General features: G+C 38.4%; 1 protein-coding gene across 5 annotated transcripts in view; it reads left to right on the forward strand.

Annotated features, from left to right (window-relative positions):
• Positions 1 to 23746, forward strand: part of LOC121922612 (aminopeptidase O (putative)) — a 228779-nt gene that overhangs the window by 111360 nt on the left and 93673 nt on the right. For 2 of the 5 annotated variants that reach the window (XM_042452230.1, XM_042452231.1), the window contains exon 11: positions 7103 to 7163. The exons of 2 other annotated variants lie outside the window; for them this stretch is intronic. In XM_042452230.1, coding sequence (XP_042308164.1) covers positions 7103 to 7163 — 61 coding nt within the window. Of the gene's footprint in view, positions 1 to 3273; positions 3388 to 7102; positions 7164 to 23746 lie in introns of those variants that run through there. One more of the 5 variants, XR_006102198.1, reaches the window with a different exon arrangement.

Raw genomic sequence — 23746 nt, forward strand, 5'->3', positions numbered from 1 at the left:
ATTTATTCATCATCATCATCATCATCATCATCATCATCATCATCATCATCATCATCTCCTGGACTAGTATAAAACCTTTGCATGAGCTCAGACAATTTTGGGGGACCTTGGCCAGCATGTTTACTCAGTATTTTCATGTAGTGAAGCGAGGTAATGTGTTCTTTTTCCTTTTTTTTTTTTTTACAAAGGCACTTCTGCCCATTTTGAAACACTTTCTTACTTTCAATATGAATATTTGTCACACCTTGTGCTAGGCATGAGCTCAATATTATGTGATCACCAGCAATGACATCCTATTTGGCTATTGTGAATAGACTGCATAGACTCTGCATAGTTGCTGCAGCAAATGTTGTAGTACAGTTGTCCCTCCTAACTCGCGAATCTGAGAGCCGTGACCTTGTTTTGCGTGGAGGAGCGGCCTCCGTCATTTCTAATGGTGCGCGCACCCGAGCTGTATGCACAGGGGCACACCCTATTCAAGCCTCTGTTTTTGTGGGGGGGGGGGGGTCGGAGGGGGTCCAGAATGGATTCCCCACGGAAACAGAGGGTCAGCTGTATCATGATAGTTCTATATGAAAATAAATACAAGTTGAATATCCCTTATCTGGAATTCCAAAATCTGAAATACTCCAAAATTCCAAAAAATTCCAACACTCCAAAAAAATCCAAAAATGTCCACATGAGTGGTTGAGATAGTAACACCATTGTTTTCTGATGGTTCAGTTTACACAAACCTTGTTCCGTGCACAAAACTATTTAAAATATTGTGTATAAAATTCAGGTTATGTGAAACATAAATGAATGTTGTGTTTGGACTCAGGTCCCATCTCCCAGATGTCTCATTATGCATGTCATGGGCGTGCTGCAAAGGGCCCATCTATACTGGGCCTCAGTTCCCTATCTCTAAAGCTGCATCCTCCCTTTTGTCTTCCTTGACTCTCTGGAAAGAGTGAAATAAGACAAGTGGAGGTATAGATCCCCTTCATCCTGGTACTTGGCACATTGCTACAAGTCGGGTGGTAAAAGTGTTGGGATGTATAGCTTTCACATAACCAAGAATAATAGTGTTATGTCTGTTTTTTAAAAAATCCAACTGCTACATTTCTCAGTGTTCTCTGTGCTGTCTTGCAGCCATAGATAGGATGGACAAACAAATCTTCATTTTTCCCATTCCATTGCAACATAATTTTAAAAAACTGCATTTTTTCCTTAAAAAATGCTTTTATTCTTTTCTATAGGAAAAAATGTAAAAAAAAAAAAGAATGGAAGAAATAAAAGAAAATGAAATAAATCCTTCATAGAATGAAGGATTTTGAGGAGTTCTGCACTCTGTTTTCATTTTTATTTTCTTTCTGGCACTCCATTCCTTTTGTAATTCCATTTTGAATTGTTTCATCATTTAATTTCTCTTTCATTACTTCTCCCTTCATTTTGTTTTGCTTTGTTTCTACATTTAATACATGGCGATCCAGACAGTATTCAGATGCTTGTAACTGGAGATCTCCATTCAAATGGAATGAAACTTTCAGGTGTGAAATTTCAGGACTGAAATTTACCAGAAATTATCAGACGTGCCAGCCTTTTAATACTTGGGACACAGGCTCTCTATATTATAAACAGTTAAAATAGGTGACACTCTCCCCATGACAATGAAGGGATTCACTTTTTGTTTTCTCTAACTTGTTAACTTTCCATACTTTGGAGTTTCTATTCCAAGTAGTATGACATTTTCAGTCATTCAGACATTTCCTTAAGACATTGGGCACACCAGTTTTCAGGCAGATTGGACAAAGGTCCCCATTTTATAAGCATTTTTAAAATGGGAGTTATCCTGCAAGATTCCATGCTTGATACTGAAAAAAATATGAACATGCTGATAGGAGATTATTAGCTACTCATTGTCCCATTAGGAAAAAAATATTTATGCCTGTGTAACTTGCAACGTATAACTTCAGTGTTATGTTGTTTTGTGTGATTAGTATGAAGCATCTGACCATCAAAACATCAATGAAGTGAACAATAGACTCATTAAACAACCAGATTCTGAAGTAGTGTAAATAAGCAAGTTTTGGGCATGTTACATCTTGAACCTCAAGTTTTAAAGTACAGTTGCCCCTCCAAGTCTGCGGACTTGAGATCCACGGACTTGGAAATCCGTGGAGGGGCAGCTGTGTGGCACATCCCACATGCACACGACCCATTCAAGCCTATGAGGCTTGAATATGCGTGCATTTTGGAACTCACGGGGCGGTCTGGAACGGATCCCCCATGAGTTCCAAGGGCCAACTGTATTATTACACTGGGCCCTTGGTACCTGCTGGGGACTGGTTCTAGGATCCCCTGTGGATACCAAAATCTGTGAATACACAAGTCCCATTATATACAATGACGTAAAAATAATGAAGTCCCTTATATAAAATGGCAAAATCAAGGTTTGCTTTTTGGATTTATTTTGGAATATTTTAAAGCTGTGGATGGTTTAATCTGTAAATGCAGAATCCATGAATACAGAGGAACAACTGTAGCTTTACTGCTCTTCACTATAAATTTTTATGTTTCTATTTTGCATTTGTTCAAATTTGAACAAATTCACAAACATATAAATAAAAGTACTTATCACACTTTTTTCAGGAAAAAAATCTTGTGACCTAGATGTTAATATTTCTCCTTCTAAAATATGGTCATAATTAGCTATTTACAGTAATTGACAGAACATTCTTATGCATCACTCAGATCCACATCCTATTGTATTGAATCTGAGACAAGGAAAGCTCTCTTCTGGAAGACTGCCCCTATGCTTGTGCTGGAGTTCATCCTGATCTTCCTAAGCATGGGCCCCTCCAGATGTTTTGGGCTACATTCCCCATCACCCTTTGCCAGATGGTCAGTGATTAGGAGTGACGGGATCTGCAGTCCAAAGCATCTAGAGAGTACCATACTGGGGAAGACTGAGTTTCAACCTTAGCATAAACTTGCTTTAGAAACAAAGAATTATGTGGCTGTCTGGGTTTTACTGTCAGATGGGGTTCTTCTCTTCTCTTTGTTGTGTTCCAACTATTTGTTTTAGATATTTGTAATGTGCATATTCAACATTTTTCATTAATTCATTGTCTCTTTCATTAAGCAAGTCCCCCCCCAACTTAAACTGTATATCATCATATTTCAGAATTTAGCTATTTTGTACTTGTTTATAAGGTAACAATTGAAATTCATCTATATAGGAATATTTATTCAACAATTTTAAGATTGTTTCACTTCCATCCTTCTGCACAGAATCCTTACCATTATAGTTTTGTAATGGTATCCAGCACTTCTAGTCTCATTCACAGAGGACTATTTCCAGTATTTCCTTATGCTTTGGAAACCTACAAGCTGGTTTATTTTGTGGTATGCATCTATTTAGTATGTTCTCCTTATAGAATGTTTTTCAGATACTGTATTCTAGATTCAGCTTTTGCATATAAAAAAACATTGGGTTAGAACTATAGTTAAGTTATTTGTGTTAGTTAATGTTTACTTTGTCTGGTAGTTTCCTAATAATTTTTGTTAAGAACAATTTAACTATCTTCACACAACATGTAATAGTTACAAAGAAATAGTCTAAGATTTACAAAAAAAAAATCTTAATAGATGGTTTAGTGAGAGAGTCCTGTAAAGACTCACATTCTTTGTTTTAAAAGTCTCTCCAAAGTTGTGTTTCCCTTGTTACGTTAGGCTATATAAGCATCTGGGAAAGTGCTGAGTTTGTAAACAAATTTTAAAGCCAGCTCTTTTGACATTCCAGGAAGTACTTTTTTTTACTTTTAGCTTGGCTTCCTATCTAAATATTTATGAGGAGTCAAGGTATTTTGTATGCAGAAAAATCTGGACAGAGAAGAGACAGAATCAAGTTGTCCTAGTTGTTTTGCCATTTCTTTCTCCTTCACTTTCCCTATACTTTCCTGAGTTGGGCCTGTGTACATGTTAACTTTTATAGGTCTGCGCTTTAACATGGCAGTGCAACAAACAGTGTTTTCAAACATGTAGCTTGTATGTACTGTATGTGTACTATCTGGGATTGGTTGCAGCTCAGCACTAAATCTGCATTTAGTGGCAAATCAAAGTTGTTGATGTATAAAGTGTGAAACAGTGACAGGTAAATAAATTAGAGAATTTTGTTTGCAAACCTCCCCTGCCTATTTCCCCCCAGCTATGCCCGAGAGCTGCAGGAAGAGTACAGGAAAGAAACAGGACAAAGAGCCAACACCCCTCACCCATCTGCCACTTCCCTTAAAATCAGAATATTCACTGTTCAGTAGATTTCTAGGTTCTGAGATGTGATATTTGTGACCAATGCCCGGTTTGTTAGAAAACCTTTTCTCTATATTACAGTTTACAGCTGCTGCTTTAGTAGTGTTAGAGATCAATACAATGGTGAAATTAGTTATTCCCAGAGCTTTTGGCCTGGTCAATTCACTTGTAATGGGAATTGCATATTATTTATTTATTTATTTAATGGCTTTTTCTTTTAAAACAAAAGACTCGGGGGCTCAAGTTATTAATATATACAAAAATTAAAACCATGAACAATAAAACAATATCCCTGTAGTGCAGAACTACAATTCCCTCCAAGAACAACAGATTTACATGGATGTTTATCCATACTTTTATAAGTACTAAAGTACATTGTTTTTAAAAGAGCTTTAAAAGCTAGGGGAAAGTGGAATGGGTTATTCACTGTGGGCAGTATCCAGTAGGGAGTCCATGGTCCAAAATGCATTAGAAATAATCCAGTCTGAGACTGCGTTAACTGCCAGGCTCAGTGCTAGGAAATTTTAGGAACTGTAGTTTTGTGATACATTTAGCATTCTCTGTCAGAGAGCTCTGGTCCAACAATAAAGTACAATTCCCAAAATTCCCTAGCACTGAGCCAGGGCAGTTAAAGTGGTTTCAAATTGGATTATTTCTGCACTGTGTTTTGGACCCATGATATATCAAAACTAACATAATTGTCTGTTACATTTCTCAGAATTTATTTCTGCTTTTCTGTGGTACAACAAGAAGTGGAATTGCAATTGGTGGAAATTCTTTTATCAGGAAGGAGGCGGGCAGAGGCAAAGGCAAATATAAATATGCTGCAAAGGCAGCATACAACTAGGAATGGCTACCACTGCTACACTCAATGGGGCTGGCTTCAAAGAGCAACTTTTTCAGATACCTGGGTACTATCTCTAGCTATAGTGTGGGTGGAACAAGAAGTGGAATTGCAATTGGTGGAAATTATTTTATCAGGAAGGAGGTGGGCAGAGGCAAATGCACACTCACTCACTCACTCACTCACTCACTCACTCACTTCTTGTTCCACACACACTATAGCTAGAGATAGTACCCAGGCATCTGAAAAAGTTGCTCTTTGAAGCCAGCCCCATTGAGTGTAGCAGTGGTAGCCATTCCTATTTTTATGCTGCTATATTCAAGTCTTTCCAGGTACAAAATTGTTAAGAATGAAGTAAATTAAGGAACAGTGACATCTAAATATACTGGGTTGAGTCCAAAGGTGTGGCAAGATATGGAAAGGGAGGGATGGAAAGTAGATTGTAAAGCTTTCTGGCCGCAAACCCTTGCCTTTTAGCTGCCTACCAAGATACCCTCAAAGCTTTTCCTGAAGGTCAGAGAATCCATTTGAATGGAATGAAGTAAAAATTGGGTGGCTGTACCTGCTGCCCTGTTAGTCTACTTCCACTGATATTTGGGAGAGAATTTTGAGGCTGATGGGTGAAGAAGAGAAAACATGGTCTGTCTGGCCTTTTCCGCTGGTACTTCTCAGAATCTAAGCATCTAGAAGAACATACAGGAATACCTCAATTGATGAAGTATCTGTATTCTTAGGCATTACTTTTTCAACAGAAAATTGGTAGTGGAGGCAGAAATAACATGGGAAGAATAGGGATGGGCTCCTGTGCTGCAAAAAAGAAGAGCAGCTCAACATGTTTCAGCAAACTTTATAATTCAAATCTAAAAATATCTACACATGAAATGAAATGTTCAGGTCAAGTAAAGCCTTGTATAAATAACTAAAAATATTCTGAACTTTCTAGATGATGACTTGAAGGCTTCTTCCAAAATAGGTTCAGGGGTGATCTTTTCAGCCTCCACTTTTTTATGATTTTCATTTTAGTTTCTAAACCCTATAGATCTATGCTTTTCTATAACATGATGGGAATAGTAAGGAGTCTTATTGGCTTTCCCATTTCCCCTCTGTTCTGCTGTTCAGGCATGCTTAGTAAGGGATTCTGGAGGTACCAGCTGTTTACCTTGCCTGTTTGAAACAGCTACAATAGGATCAGCCAGGGTAGAATCTGGCTGTTTCTTAGATCATGCTTTATTGCACTGTTTCCTGCAGGCAAACTGTAGCAATCCAACACCAAGTATCTGTGTTTCTCCAGCCTGCACCATCATCCTCCCAATGTTGCTGCTGCTAAAAAATATCCAACTAGACAGAGAACAAGGAAAAAGAGGGGGCTGGGCAGGCATAAAACACTTTGTAAGAAGGAGCATCTTTCTTAGAGACTTTAAGTATGCCAGCATACAAATTTCAGTGGAGGCTAAGAATGATGGGAAATGCCAGATATCTAGAGAAGAGGAAGTTTGAGGAAGGCTGGCATAGAATTCAGACTCTTGAAATTACATTCCTTAATTATTCTTGGACAGTTTTTAGCTATCCATTTAGCTGATCCCCAGTGAAATAAAGCCTGACTTCCACCTTTCACTCCTCTCACAAACCGAAGAGGAGACGCCACACAACAAGAACTGCAGAACACCTGTTCATTCTTTACATATGTTTCATCAGTGAAACTGAGCTTCTTAAGCGTATGTTGTCAGCTTCTATAAGCACTGAATTCATCACTAGTTTTTTACATGCAGAGTCCAATCTGTCTTTAATTTTCAGGTGTCATCATCTCAGATGTTATTAATTAGAAAGGACAAAACCAGAATGCAGTTAGAGAAGTCGCTGTTTAGGTTACAAAGCTGATTTCTGACAAAATGTACTCTCTTTTTTGTTTCTAAGCATAAATTTTGTGCATATTTCATGAGCAATGTTATTTTTAAAATTTCTTGTAAGGTATGGCCTATCAGTGGAAAACATTTTCCAGAAGTGGCTTGACTGCTCAGGAATCCCAAAGGTAAATGCAAAAGATCTGTTCTGAATAAGATTCAGATTATGAATCTGTTGAGCATGTTGTTCATATTACTCTCTGTTGTAACAGGTATGGCATAAAATAAAATCCAGTTTTAATGTCATCTTCTGTTTTGCCTTTATACTGCCCACATATGGGAACCCTTTTTAAATCAATTGCAGGTTTCATTTTCTGTTTTACTCAAAGAGATATTGCCAAGAGGAAAATCTCTTAAACCTTATTTTATTACTAGAACATATTATTCAGTGGAAACTCTGCCATTAAGGAATTCTTGTGACACTTAGAATATCATTGAAAAGAGGGAAAGTATTATTTTTTATAAATTACTATGGCTAAAGGGAAGGGGATTTCCAGAACTGTTAAGTGTGTTTAGTTTATTATTATTATTTTTATGTGTAGTGAGAGTTGTTCAGAAAGCTAGCACGCCTGTTTAACATTGTGTTAACTGCAGAAAGTTTTGTTAACCCCAGAATTTTAAATCTCTTCCTTAAAAACAGGGTTTAATTCTCTCAAATTCCTTTATGTATTTCATAAAGTGATAAAAAGACAGGAATCAATACTAGGCAGAATCATTGACAGATGACGGGCAGTGCCAAAGCAGAGACCATCATCTGCCCTTATTCCCACTCCAGTTAGATTAGGGATAAGACAAGTAAATAGATACTGTGCCTTTGATTCATAAGCTCAACTGCCATACAGGATCCTCTGTATGGAGTTTCATCTGCTAGGTGGCAAAATCATTGCACAGAAGTCTGAATCAAAAACAACATTAACTTGTTGGGTGGACTGAATCAACATGGTTCTAGCAGGCTTTACCATCTGATTGTTAGCTAAGGGCCTGGAAAATGCATGCATGTAGGCTGTCTACTATTTTGAGCATCCATCTCTAGATCAGTGCTATTGCATACTTTAATGCCAACTAGATTTTTTTTAAAAAAAAACCTAGCTACATGTTTGTTTGGATCTACTGTAATGGAGATGCATACCTCTGTGTCAGTTTCTGTAAGGTTCAGGGGGTCAGAAAAATGGAGGATACCATCACTTGCCCCATCAGCCCTGTATCAGACACAGTTGAAGAAGGAAGGGTGAATTTTGCAAATGCTTTACTATTTCAGTTGTTCATGCCCCCATGATCTAAAAATGAGTTACCATTCCTGCTTAATAAACTTTTGCTTGACCTTCAACATAAGGAACTTACAGCCTTCCAGTACATAGGACTGTTGACTGATCTGGGAGCATGAGGTACTGTAGCATGCAAAAATAGGCATAGGCCACTGTGGGTGCCATGTAAGACTTGCAGGGGGGAAAATTCTTAAAAATATCTAGTACCTAATATGTAAGAGTACACAGTTTTAAAGCATAGTTTGTTGATTAGATCTTTCTTTTCAGTCTTATTTGTAACCCACCTGATCTCCAAGAAACTCAGGTCATTAACTTCAATCTCATATGACATTTTTCTTACTACCATCAAAGACTCAAAGAGGCAGGCCACAGCTAAAATTACAGGATGAAGATAGACTGGAAGGAAGAAGTTTCCTTTTCACGTATCCCTGCCCTTTTCTGAATTTTGCAATTGAGCTCTCAACTAACAAATGCATATAATGCACATTTTAGGGGAAACATTTACAGATATGGGTAGGGAAATTAGTACAGATTAAACTGGACTGGCCACGATTAAAAATTAGCAGAAAATGACAGAACAGACTTACAAATCTAGTGAAAATAACATGGGCTTGGAATAGACCTGTTTGTATGTCCCTAGCTTCAAGGTGTTACCCCTACCCAACATCACCTATTTGTCCTGACCTCCAAGAGGGAGGCAGTCAACCTGTCAGCCCATTCATCATGAGTGTGAGAAAGCTGGGGTTGCTATCCTGGAGAACTGACATCCTAATGCAGCAGCAACTCTTATTTTTCATTTCCTTTTGTACTATAACATGATTATGCTCCCTCATTTGTTAGAATAAGTCAAAAAGAATATTGTAGTGTTGAAACAGGCCTCATTTATTTCTAATGAAAGCTTCTGCAGATCAGATGTCTTGTGCCAGCCCTTTCTTTCCCTTACCACACACAGTAGCAAGTCTATCTTCCAGTTAGATCACAGAAGAATGTTCTTGTGCACCACATTCGATGTGTGTGCTGAAAAGTAAACATTTGTGTCAGACACAGAAGATCTGAGGAGGGCATTCTCCTGAAATCTTCTGGGACTGGGTTAAATAAGGTCAACAACATTGTGTTGTTGAATTTGCTGTTTATCAGATCAGGATGTACTGTAGCCTCCGAGGTGACTCACCACAGGACTGGAACTGCTTTTCATCTTCCACTAGCTAATAATGATTTAATGCCAGTAACTGCATACTGTGAGTTTAAATGACATACAGTGGCTTCAGAAACAGCTGATTTTAGAGCTGGAAAGCACCTATTAAGTAATGGTACAGACCTACCCTCCCTATTTCAGAAACACTTCCAGTTTTTTGTTTTTGTTCTTCTGGCTTCTCTTAAATATCTGAGGAGCAGCAGCATGTATGGTTTCTCCAGCCTTACTTGTAACTTTCTCTAGTTTTACTTGTAACTGTACTTTCTCCAGTCTTACTTGTTGAACAAAGTGCCCCCTCTCCACATTCAACATGGCTCTGTCATCTTCTTGCCTCTACATCTCCCAGTGTGATAAGATGGTAATATGATGCACAGTTGCCATGCTCACATTAAACACCTCTCTCTTGTTTATACAAGTCACAACCAACCTAGACCTATGTAATAAATTTATTTACTTGACTGAATTCACATTGGTTGGCTTTTTCTATCTCTGCCTCTGCTGATAATAGTTTTACATTTTTACAGTAAATAACGACTTTGTCTTTAAAAAAGAAGAAGAAGACATGCCTATTGTAATGTGATCATTAAATCTGATACTCAAATATCAAGGGAGATTTTCTATTTTTTGTGCTTCCACACTAATCCTTTTCTTTGGCACTGCAATTTCCTCATTTTTGATCTGGAACCATATAATGCTAGCCTGTTGCTCTCAGTGTTTTTTGAGTATTTTGCTCAGCTCCCCTCACCTGATTTGTGATTCTCCTTTAGTTTTTATTTTCCAAACAAACCACAGGTTTTGTACCAGCCTACCAGGTCAGCCAGACAAAGCACTCTTAATATTTTACAGTGTCCCTGTGCTTTAAACTGAGGACTTCCTCTTTGCAACTTCACAGCCCCATTGTATTACTTCCTGTTGGTTCAAGGTTGGGATTTATAATAACCTCAAATGCGATTCCCTAGGAGCTTCTTAAATTGTCTGGAGCTGATTTCCTTTGCCATGGGAGGGAACAATTTTAATAAGTAGATTCCTTTTGTGCTCCTGCCTCATCTTATATATGGCAAAATATCATTTTAAATAACAAAATACTGTCATTAAAAACTAAAGGAGAATTGTTAAGGAATGATGTTATGAACACCACCATTCAGCTTTGCTGAACGGAACCCCCTTAGGAATAGCCAATATAGAAGGATCTTGGCCTTCTAGGATAGTACATTGCTAGACAATATGTGTCATACATATGTATGGTACTGCCTTTACCCATACCAACCTTTTACAGATTGTCCAGACCACACCTTTTCTGGCCACTCTATGAGTGATGGTTTATCTCTTATCTCTTAAATAGGTTGTGAGTCCCCTTCCACTATTTCATTTTTTAAAAATACCCATCATTCAAAACTTGGACTTTTGGATTTCCTTCTCATTTTTGGCTCTTCCTGTGGCTGCTGGAGGTCACAGGGGCAGAAAATTAGCCATAGTACTGACCATGTTCTAAGTAGACATACCCATCTGTCCACACCCTAAGAACAGAATCAGAAGGCCTACTTGTGAACCTACAGTAAAAACTTATTATGATGATAGACATACCACTAGCAGTTCCCGGCAGCGGCCAACATGTTTGTGCATATGTTCTGTTCCAGTTCATACTGCTAAACCTTATCATTACAGGCCTTCATGCAGGTCCTATCATGTCATCTGATTCCTTTGGCTTGCAAATATGTTGGGATTTTCTTGGCCACTGCATTCTATTGGGCCTTGGAAATATGGTACTTTCTGATTCTCTTAATTTTGATTTAATTATTGTTATTGTTTAATGATTTGTTTTCAGTTTGTTGTAGATATTTCAGATCAGTTGTCAGTTATACTTCCAATGAAATGTGAAAATGCAACACCTTGGAAATGACTTGAAGGCACACAACACACACACACACACACACACACACACATGTACAGCTGTGCTAAAGGGGTTCATTTTAGAAGCCTCTTTCTTATTTGAAAGATAAGCTCACTTCATGATGCTTCATTAATTTTGTCCACCACCACCCCGTTTATAATTTCTTTTTATACTTATACCTGGTGTTACTTGGAGTTCAAAGTGGTCCTGACTGCTAGTACCGTATTGTTAAACCCCACTGTTGTTCCTCCATACCATTTATTTATATATTCATTACTTGTTTTGACTGCTCAGTAGTTAACATTTTCTAAGTGGTGTAAAGATAAGTTGGTAAAATGGAAGAAAAGAAAATAATGGGATAAAGTACAGTATACAGATACAGTATGCGCAAAACAATGTGGAGATATGGCACCATCAATGTTTATTTCTTAAGTAAAATAACAGCAAAAATCAGCTGAGTTGTGCAGTCAGGATGTACAATCTAAAATATACACACATGAAAACACAGGAGTAATGCAAATAAAAAACTATACAATACAATTATAAAACAGATTATAAAGATATTATACAAAAAGCAACACATAATAAGTAAAGCAAAGTGACAAATACATATCAAAATATACAAGATTATAAAACGATATTAAATTAAAACTCCAAAAGCTTCCAAAAACGAGAAATTTTTCAATTGGCATTTAAAAACAGTGAGAGAAGGAGGAGTTTGGAAACATTCAAGGAGGCAGTTCCAAGAGCAGCTATTGAGAGAGGATGAAGCAAATCCAAGGAAAAAGAAACCTTTAGTTGAATGAGAACCTTAGAGTCTTTAGAACGTAGATTCCGAGCAGGCTGCTAAAAAGAAATGAAAGATGAAAGACTGGGGGTAGCTAGGTCATATAGGGCTTTAGAAGTTAAAAACAGAAGCTTGTACTAATATAAGGAGCAGGCAACCAATGAAGTGATGTCAGAAGTGGGGTAAGGGCCAAAAAAAAAATCTTAGCAGTAGAATGTTGAATGGAAACCAGCAGGCTAAGATGAGATAACGGAAGACCAGTCAAAAGAAGATTAGAGTAATCAAGGCGGGAAATGACCAAGGCATGAACTAAAGCCTTAGCAGAGGAAGCAGAAAGAAAAGGTCTGGTTTTGGCAATATTATAAAGAAAAAGAAACAACTTGGCTACAGCCTCAGTGTGAGGAACTTGGCTATAGCCTCAGCGTGAGGAACAAAAGACTAAGAAGAGTCAAAAATAAAATGAAGACTACATGCTTCCTTCACAGGATGAATGGAAACAGTATTAAAATGACTGAGAAAATAGAAGGTCTTCACCTAGAACAGAATGTAAGCACCAAACAAACCTCTCTGGAGAGGGTTTCCCCCACACAGGGGGCACCATTACAGGAAATGGGTCTCATGTTATTTGGCAGCATTTTCTAGAGAAGTCACAGAAGAGCACTCTAGGCTCTGGACAGATGAGTATGAGAAATGTTTCTTCAGTAAACATAGTCCTGGGCTTTTTACGATTAATACTCCAAGTCCTCTTTGTTTTTCCCCCTTAAACTATATTAATGTGGCTCAATAAAGTGACTTCTCAAGAATCAATTAGGGCTCCTGGGAAAAGAAACACAGACTTGTTATGGGTTGCTAAGCAAACATCAATAGACTTCCACCTGTCTGAGGCCTGGATTCACAATTCATTTTTTGTGTCTACTGGCTGACTGCTGGATTCCAGCACAATGTCAGTAATGGGCTTCCTGCCATTATGCAAGAACATTTTCCAATGATAACCCAGGTAGTACTACAACCCAATGGTGAGCCGACCAAAACGTTGCCAAGGCTTGTTATGAATTCATAATAATTTCAAGCCCTGTTAATTTCATCCATCTCTTCCTGTTTCAGTGATTGATTCCATCACCTTTGCTCTTAAACTAATTGCTGCTAGTTAAGAGTATTTCTGTCTGCAATATCAGTGTCATCCCAAAGTATGGTACTAGCTCATCTGAAAGTGATTAGTAATTAAAGATGATTATGGACTAGTAAAATCAAAGATGGCAATTGTAATTTCAAACAATCTTTATTTTTATCTAGTGATGATTTTATTTCTTATGTGAAGGTGAGCTTCAGAGGTATTCACTAACATGTGATGTCAGGAAGCTGAAGCTGTAATCTATCAACCTGATGTTCAGTTGCTGGTTTTAACTGTATGAAATATAGGTATACGGCATTCCTCCAAATATAAAGCCACAACATTTTTCTACTAAGTGATAGGCACAATGGTCTTTATGTTCCCTGTTAATGGGTATCTATAATTGGGCTGTAGTAACTGGTTACAGATCTTTTCAGCAAATGTCTGGTTTTGTTTTGGCTGGCTCTTGGACATTTCACTATGAGTAGGAAAATGAATTAGGGCTGAGCTATAATTGGCTATTATTATTGCCTAATTATGGCTATTAGAAATCTGTCTTCCAGGCATTCACCAAGCATTGACTAATGCAAGGGATATATTTTTGTAGGAATATTTTCAATTATTTTTATATTTGTTTAATACAAAGATTTTTTTAATGTAAGAGAAATTGAAATCTCTTCCTAGAATCAGCAATAAACTGGGCTGTTACTAGGCATAAGATGATATCACTTGGATGGGTTGTGAGAATATCAGTACCACCTTATATATGACTATTCAGCAGTAAGACATACTGAGCTCAAATTGGACTTAGCCACAGGGAAGAGGGTATATGATTGCAGCCTAAATAACATAATGGCAGTTGTGATCTGTTACTAACAAACTGACTAAGTCCAAATGTGTTTGGACAAGAATGCTTTTATTATGCTCTAGAATAGGTGAGAATGATGTGTCCCTCCAGATATTGTTGAATTATAATTCCCAGTATCCGTTAAAATAGGGATGTCTAAGACTGCTGGGAGATACAGTTCAACAACAGATGGAGGGCCACATTATTTCCATCACTGCCCTAAAAATAAAATGCCTCTAGAAACATGCCCTAATTTGCATTGTAGCATCTGCATTGTAGTCCAAAAAGGAACTTTTCTAAATACTGATTCTTGGTTACTGTTCTTGCTCTGATTTAATATTTGTAATTTCTTCTCATTCTTTCTCATGCCTTACAGCTTTTTTTAATATCTGTAATCCAAGTAAGAGAAACTGAAAGAACTATCTGAAAATCTCTTCAACTATACAGGGCTGGTACCTTTTCTAAAAATTGGCAATACAGACTTTCTGCCTAGGAAGCGTATCTTATAACCCATCATTTGGAGACCATTTCCCCCTTTTTCTGCTCCACTGAAGCCAAACAGTTAGCCTGTTCAGTTCCCACCAAGTCTGGTGTTGATTGCTGGCCAGACTAAAAACGTACTGCTGCCTTAATCCTGGAGCTTGAGCCATTACTTACCTGCAGCTGACTGTTACCTTCGTAGGAAGGTAAAATGGACCAGGGCCAATTTTATATTGCACATTTATATGCAGCATTTGGATTTAACACACTGTGGCAGAAAATCTAGTTAGGAAAAGTTATTGGTCCCTTCCCCACACACCCAGAACAAAGAAATGCAATAACAAAATGGTACAGTACACCGAAGGCAGCATTACACGCAAGGGCTTGGAATGGGAACATGTGTTCCCTTTCCAGAATAAACCCATGAATTGGATCCCTAAGGTGTTGTTTATAGTAGCTTTAATAAAGCTCAAATATTCTTTGTGGTTCGCCTTTTTCTGTTAATCACACTGCTGAGCACAAAAGCTGTGTTATGTGTAGAATGAACGCGTTTATCCCTAGCAGAAAGGAAATATGTTTGGTATCTCCAGAACAATAAGAGTTTGCTGCCTGGCTGGTCAATGCTGGATCAAGTTCACATTCCCAAGCTCCCACTCTCCCACCTACATACGCAAGGGGTAGAAATACAAGGGGAGGGAGGAAAGATCCTTTCTTGTACAGGGTTATGAGCTGAGACTTTCCTAATATGGACACAGCTGATCCTGCATAATATTAAATGCCTATTTTAATCTCTGCCTTGCAAAAATATCCTGAGAAAAGTAATGAGATTAGCTACCAATTAACCCTTGATGGGTTTTCTTTGGCCATCCAAAACAAATCAAGGAGAAAGGAAAATGTTGCCCGCCCCCCCCCCATCTCACATAGTTTTCTTTTAATACACTTCAGTTGTTGTGTTTCCTCTTTATTGAAATATTCAAATGCTCAAGCCTATGTGAACCTTTGTATCGGCCTTCCCAAACCTGGTGCTTTGCCAGCTGTGTAGGATTGCAATTCCTATTCTCTTCAAGCAGCATGGTCAGGAGCCATACTGGTTGTTGATGATTGCAGTTGCACTCCAAACACAGCTGGAAAGTGCCAGATTCAAGGAGGTTGATGTACAGTAATGTACCATTTAGAACAAAAACAATTGTAGAAGCAATAATTCTGAGCCTCTTGGCTGTTGCCTTACAGGCTGGGAAAATATCTGAGGTGGCTGTGAGAAGTTGAGTTAGAATAATAGCCACTTCAGGTTGCTAGATGACTATTAGGCTCCTGTTCTCCTTGTCTTATGAAGCAGGAAGAGATCTCCCAGAATGGAAACAGTACAATTCCATGGGGCAATGGATGCTTGTTCATTTCAGAGAACTCTTATGATGTCCATTTACAGTAAATATTTGAACTCCACCCCTTTGTTTCCCATTGCCAAGATTTTCAGTCTCCAGAGATTCTTGTCATGCCACTAAAAGAGGGCAGCTGAGTTCACTTCAGACAGCACAACCTCCTTAGTGTATCAGTACTGACTGTCTTCAGAATCAAAAAGCCTTGATGGACTGAAGTGGAGACAGTGTGGTTACAACAGGTATAAAGAGATCCCTGCCAGTGATGGTTTCCTATTGATTCTTGGAAATGCCTTAAGCACTTTAAAATAAATTAACCCATTGCCCTTTGAAGATGTATAGCTGGCTCTGCAAATGTAAGACATATCTATTAATTCTAATGCAAAATACAGAAATTTGGGGGTTTGTACTTGAGACAGGACATTGTCTTATGCAGGCAGTAAGAGAATGCTCATATTTAAATAGATATCTTGCTACAATCACGTCATTTAAACTTTTGTCATTAAAAATGTTAACTCAGTGTAGATTTATGAGAGACTGTGAGCATGCCATGAACTTAATTGAGTTGGAGTCCGTAAGTAGAGTAGATCTGCTAAAATACAGGGAACTTGCATTACCAGTGACTAACAAGTCCCATTCATTTCAGACTTTGCCCTTCTTCTTCTTCTATTTATTTATATCCCACTTTCCCCCCAAACTGGGACACAAAGTGACTTACAAATTAAAAGAACAATACAAGTATAAACTTACAAAAGTTAACATTAAAATAGAATTAAACTGGTACAGTATTAAAACACATGACTTATTAAAAGAATAAAATACAATTAAAAAGATAAAAGCACTTAAAGGCAGTACATATTGAAACAAAAATACTAAACTGCCTTAAAACAATAAAAAAACAATATACAGACCCGTAAAAACTTCAAAAACAGCATAACACAACATTGAAAGCCCAATGTCAGCAGTTTGTAAAGGTCTGGTGGCACAAAAATGTTTCAACTTGTTGCTGGAAAGATAGCAAGGATGGAGCTATCCTGCCATATTTGAGTCTAGGAGCAATGTCTAGAAGCAGCCATTGTTCCAAAGTTTAGGAACAGTCCCTGAGAAGACCCTCTCCTTTGTTCTCAACAAATGAGCCTGAGAAGGTGGTGAATCAGAGAGGAGGGCCTCTCCAGATGATCTTAAAACACTAATGGATTCATACAGGGACATACAGTCCTTCACTTAATCTGGACCCAAGCTATATAGGGCTTTATAGGTCAAAACCAGGACTTTGAATTTTGCCCAGAAATGGACTGGCAACCAGTGCACCTGTTGCAACAAAGGAGCATTATGCTCCCTGTAGCCAGTCCAAGTTAACAACCTGGTTGCAGCTCTTTGGGCCAGCTGAAGTTTCTGAACACTTTTCAGAGGCAGCCTCATGTAGTAATCCAAATAGAATTAATTGATACAGTGGGGGCTCCTTCCTTGGAGGTCTTTAAACAGAGGCTGGATACCCATCTGTCAGAGATGCTTTGATTGTGATAACCTGCATGGCAGGGGATTGGACTGGATGGCCCTTCCGGTCTCTTCCAACTCTACAATTCTGTGATTCTATCCTTTATCCAGAATTAAAAAATAGAAAATGTTCCAAAGTTCAAATTTGTCTGCATGGGTGGCTGAGATGGTAAAACTTTTGCTTTCTGATGATTCAGTGCACACAAACCTTGTTTCATGCACATAATTGTTAACAATATTATGTATAAAATTATCTTCAGGTATTTACAAAACATGAATGAATTTTGATTTAGATTTGGGTCCCATCTCCAAGATATCTCTTTATACATACACAAAGATTCCAGAATCCAGTGTCCAAGACTTCTGGTCCCAAGCATTTTGGGAAAAGGCAGACTCAGTCTGTACTACTGCTAGATTAGACCAATGTATGTTTTTTTCTTCTTCATAGAGGATTGTGAAGTTGAGAAGCACCCATGATGGATAGTAGTGCTCAAACTTATTTAAATAATTTTATCCTGGCTTTCTATCCAAGGAGTACTCAAAACACTTTACGAATAATGCAGAACAATAAAAGGACATTTAATAGCACACTCCTAGATATAATGGAAATAAGCTCTGCTTGGAAATTAGCACCATTGAGTTCATATGCCTGTAGGTAAGTGGATATAGGATTGCAGCCTAAAAGTACATTGAGTGACATGCACTTAGTTTTTTTTATGTGTATTGTAGTTAAACCGAGCACTTTACAGAGAGCTAAAAAAGAAAACAAGGCTCATAATCCAATTATAGATTATATGCACAAGGAAAGAAAGCAAAGGAAACTATGTAGGTAATATATACCGGTTCCTGGCAGTTCATTATATCATCCTGCTTCCTCCCTCAATGGAAAGAGCTACCAATAGACTTAAGGCTGGCTGAGGACAGATATCAGTACTTTAAGGCCAGACCAGAGCTCTGTGACAGATTCCAAAAATGTAACTTGTAAAATGTAAGCTTTGCTACAGAGACATGTGCTAACATAAAAACCCAATGGCCTAATAATATTTTGTTGTATCTACATCTCAGCTTTGTTCCATAGGCTTTAAAGGGTATTTTCCAGTCTGTGTTCCATCTGATCATTATCCATAACATTTATTTAATTTTAGCATGGCTGCCACATCATGTACATTCTGATGAGCTACCAAGGCATACTGTAGGTATCTAGTTCATACAAAATCCATTTGAATTTTAAAGGTTAGATCTGTGATCTGGAATTGACAATAACTCTGCAAAATGTTTTATGGTTGTAATTCCCAAATAATATTTCTGAATATAGTAATTCTGTATATAATTGTATCAAGAAATTATATACAGATCAAAATAATACATTCTGTCTAGTCATCCAAAGGGTTTGGAAAAGTGATTTTATGAGCTAAAACTCTCAGCATCCTGCAACCAGCAGGGCCAGTGAAGCTGGCTAGGGAGTTGGGGAGTTTTAGCCCATAACACAGTCCAAATTCAGGTTTAGGTGCAGGTAGCTTCAGAATAAGACCTGGAATAGACTTGACAATAGGTATGTCAATGCATTTAAGTTTCAATAAGTATATCAGTGCAATTAAGATGAGACTGGAAGGAGAATTTAATTCATTCTCCCATACCACTTCTCTGAAGCTGCTGTGGGTATTTCAGTGGAAGATCCCATTAGCACTTTTAGCGGTTTCCCTTTACAGTACTGTACATACAAATAGAAGCTTTGGAGATGTGGTGGTTTTTGTTGATACAATGCTTTGGAGACAACTTTAAACTTTCCCTCTTGATTCCCTACAGTCCTGTGTTTGCATGGCTGATATATAGAGAGTATGGAAAAGTTACTTGCTTGGATTACTAATCCCAGATTACTCCAGTTGGCTGGGATCCTGGAGATACAGTCCCAGTAAATAATTCTTCCCAGATCTGATTACACAGTGCATTCACATAATGAACATCACTTCTAATTTGGTCCTAAGTGGAGGACCTGTGGAGTCTAACCACTTCTAATTTGGTCCTAAGTGGAGGACCTGTGGAGTCTAACCAGTGTGTTGTAGTGGTTTGAACATTGGAGTACCAGAGTTTGGATGCCTACTTGGCCATGGAAATCCACTCGGTGTCCTTGGACAATTCACATTCTCTCAGCCTACTCTGAGGCTTACAATAAGAAAGGTACCAGGCAACTACCATGTAAGAAAAATATTAGAGGTTGGACAGCCTTGCTCAAGCCCACTTGGCTTTGCGGTGAAGGAATATGAACTTGGACACCAACATTCAAGTCTTACTCTAGCAAAATATGGCTAATGCATACAAAGTGGAGTTTAGCTTGTGACTTGTTCTTTAGGTTAAATTTAATGTTTTAGACAGGAATGCCATTGGATTTAGCCCATGGTTTTCCTTAAAGCTGAAAATATTTCCTGCTCTCTATCTAATCCATAAGTATAAATTCAGTATTTATTTGAACACTGATGTTCATTTAGGGTGGTGCTGTGTCACTTCTTTCCACCCACCATTGTTTAAAACTGTACAAGAGCAAATTCACTCAGAACTAGTAGCCAGTTCAACATGCCTCTTACCATTCCAGTACTCAACTGGCTTTCATTTAGCCACACACTCATCTATGAGCTGATTCCATTTGAAAATATGTGGGATGCATTGTAAGAGTTTGGCCCATGTAGTTTGATTTGTGATTACTTGTGATTAGTCAGGTACACATATAGTTCTCTACCATCTGTAGTCATCAAGTGATCAACATACAGTACATGCACAACAGAGCCTTTGTGGTGTAATATATAAGATGTCTGTTCTGCATTGAGGGCCCCTTATTTCAAATCCCATGTGAGCCATGAAACTCACAGGGTGACCTTGGCAGAATTTAAGACAACAGTAGCCATACTGGCTGAGTGACTCTGTGAGTACTAGGTTTTAAAAAAGTAACTTTCCCCACCTTGTGTCTTTTAGCCTAACCTTTCTCAATAGGTTTTTGGGAAGATAGAAGGGAAGGGAACACAACTTAAGTTCCTGGAAGGAAGGAGAGATAAAATAAGAAAATTCTTGGATCACCTGAAAATGCCAGACCATTTTACACTGTGTAAATCCATAGTTAATCAAAACTACTTTTATTGCAGAGCTCAATGGACATAGATAACTCTACCCTTCAGTGTGGCAGTTGTAAAAAAAATATCCTTTGGTGTCAATTTGCACTTGTGTCAGACACCTAGCAATGCCCTTTCCTTTGGTTATTGACTTTTCCTCCTTACTAGCCCTTTGCCCATAGATGTAGCAGCTTTCACAGTTACTTGGTATCACCTCACAAATGTTATAATAAAACATCTAAAATAAGGTGGTTTTTTTCTGGTGTGATACCTCCATTAAGGTATTTTTCTTTGAATAATATATTTCATGGCAGTGTTGTTTCTATTTAAAGCCAGTAGTTTGATCTTGGCTTTGATCTAAAGCTTTTGATCTTGAAAGAAGGTTATTATGGTAATAAAGAAAGGGGCAGGACAGTGTCTTTGTAAAAACTAAAAGCTGTAAAGTTAAAGAGGTGGTCAAGATTTAGTGAGCACTTGACACACATTCTGCTGTGGCATCTGTTTGCAAATGTATCTTGGACAAAGTCTGCTTTGGTATATCATCATCTTTTTCAGCAGCATAGATTTCTCTTTAACCTTTCAGGGAATTCATAAATATATCAGTGAGGTTTTTTTTTTGGTTTTTTTTTTGTGGTAAAGTGTGCACATCTTCAGACATACAGGTTTGTTTATTTAAACAAATTTGATGTGCTGAATTCTGTTATTGTGACATGTTCTTCTCTGCACTTACAAACAGGAAATAATGACAGTGTTACCCCTAAATATCAAGTTTTTAAAAGTTCAGCTCTTGGTTGGTAATGCTATTGTCTGACATCTTCAAACCATCAGTTCAGCAAGAAAGTAACCTTAACATTTTCATTCAAGTAGCCTAATCCCTGGTATGTTTACTTTCTCCTGAACTCAGAGTTCAGTGGGATTTACTCGCAAGCAAGGGTGGCTAGGATTGGAGATCTAAAGCAAAAGCAGAGGCTTTGCTTGCACTGAGACCTGATGGAGGAGTCAGCTGTGGAATGCCCATGACTAATAGAAATGGCAGGATTCCAGTTGCAAAAAGCAAAGTTAATGCTTGCTTTTAAGATGCACTCCAGAGCCTCCATGGGATTCATCTGATACAGTTTTGGATTCCATAGAGGTCAAGGAGCTGTTAGACTGGGGGTGGGGTGGGGTGTTTTAAATTCTTATTTGCATTGTAATATATTTCCAGAGATAGCTCCATTAGAAAGTTTGCCTAAAATACTTCTGCTTGGAATTAGGGCTAATGAGATGTGGATGATGGGAAAAGTGCATTACAATTATTTTCTAATACAAAATGGAATTCTTCATAAAATAAAATAGGTTGCTTCTGTGCCCGTTCTCCTTTCATTCTCTATTTTCAGCATTGCACTACTTTAAAGGTATTTTGAAGCAAATAAACATTTTTTATAAATGTATGAATATTTATGCCTTTCAATAGAACAGTGGTTTGAGCACTGGACTATGACTCTGAAGATCAGGGTTTGAGTCTTTGCTCAAGCATAAAAACCCGCTGGGTGACCTTGGGCAAGTCACACTCCCTAGGCCTGAGTCTGAGGATGGGAATGGCAACCCTGCCTGTGACAAAACTTGCCAAGAAAACCCTACGATGGGTTCATTTTAGGGATTCCATAAGTCAGAAATGACTTTGAGGCACACAACAGCAACATTATCAACTATCACAAAAATTAGGATGTTTGAACTGAATTAAACTCATTGCTGCTCAAGTACTCAGGCCTTTGTCTGAACAAGATGAGCAAGGAAGGCCCCTAACTGCAGCAGAACAAGCTGGCAGGGTTTGAAGGCTAAAGTATACCCCTCACCATCTAAACTCTAGAGAACTGAGGACATCCCAAGCCTTCCTCCACCTCCCATCCTGAAGTCCAAAGTCTTCAGGAGTTTATCACACAGGAGGATTTTCTCTTAATTTCGAATGAAAAAGTGTGGGGCCAGAACACATTCAATTGAATTTGCTAGTTCAGTGAATTTACGTGAACTTCCCATTGCCTGAAAATAGCTTGCTATTGCCCGAAATTGCATGTGATCACCTCTCATGCAATAACGTAAAACCCCATGATTGTGTTCGGACTGACTTCCCATTGCCCAAAAATTGCTTGTGGTAGTTTATCACGCAATAACGTTAAACCCCATGATTGCGTTCAGATTACCATTGGATTATACTTCCCATTTCCCTTGTCTGATAAACTCCTTAGGATCTCCTAATGGCATTGGTGACTGAACTGATGCATTCAGACCTGAGAGACCTGATTCCCATTCCTGTTTGAGTCCTTAAAGCAGGGCAGAGATTTTTGCCCTGGTGAGAAAAGGCAAATCCCGGATTCCAGGGGTTTGAAGTTTCAGGAGCCTCAGGCACACCCTTTAGCTAGGTGACCATAACTTTGTTTACAATCGAACACATGCAGTTTCAGGAATCCTTCTCAGGGGCTGCAAGATTTAAAGATAGCTTTTATGTGCAATATCAGTCAGTAGTAGTAGCTATTGTTGTTGTTATATTTATTTATATCCCTCCTTTCCCCCCAAATTGGGACACACAGCAGCTTTGTTGTTGTTTGTTGTTGTGTGCCTCCATGTCATTTTTGACTTATGGGTGACCTTATCATAGTTTCTTCAGCGGCTTACAAATTAAAATACCAATCTGTTGTTGTTGTGTGCCTCCAAGTCTTTTCAGACTTATGGCAAAACCAAAGGCAATGCTGTCACGGGGTTTTCTTGGCAAGATTTCCTGAGAGGGGGTCTGCCATTGCCTCCCTCTGAGGCTGAGAGTCTGTGACTCACCCAAGGTCACTCACTGGGTTTCCATGGCTGAGTGAGAATTTGAACCCTGGTCTCTCAGAGTCCAAGTTGAAACATTATCCCACTCTGGCTAACAGTGACCCAAACATGCATCTGAGGAATTAGGGCAGGTGACCAAATGTCCTCTTTTTCCAAGACATGTCAACCATTTCAACCTTTGGACCAGTTGGAGTTCCACAAGGCCCTCCATTTTGAGTAGGGCTAAGAAGTGTGAATTTATATCCAGCTTTTCTTTGAATGTCCTCCATTTTGTGGTGCCATGTCCTCCTGTGTGGTTAGGACATCTGGTCACCCTGAATGAGGGTCTGGTCTAGGAAAGCTCCTGCTCCCAGCTT

Source organism: Sceloporus undulatus, chromosome 2, assembly GCF_019175285.1.
Source record: "Sceloporus undulatus isolate JIND9_A2432 ecotype Alabama chromosome 2, SceUnd_v1.1, whole genome shotgun sequence".
NCBI lineage: Eukaryota > Metazoa > Chordata > Lepidosauria > Squamata > Phrynosomatidae > Sceloporus > Sceloporus undulatus.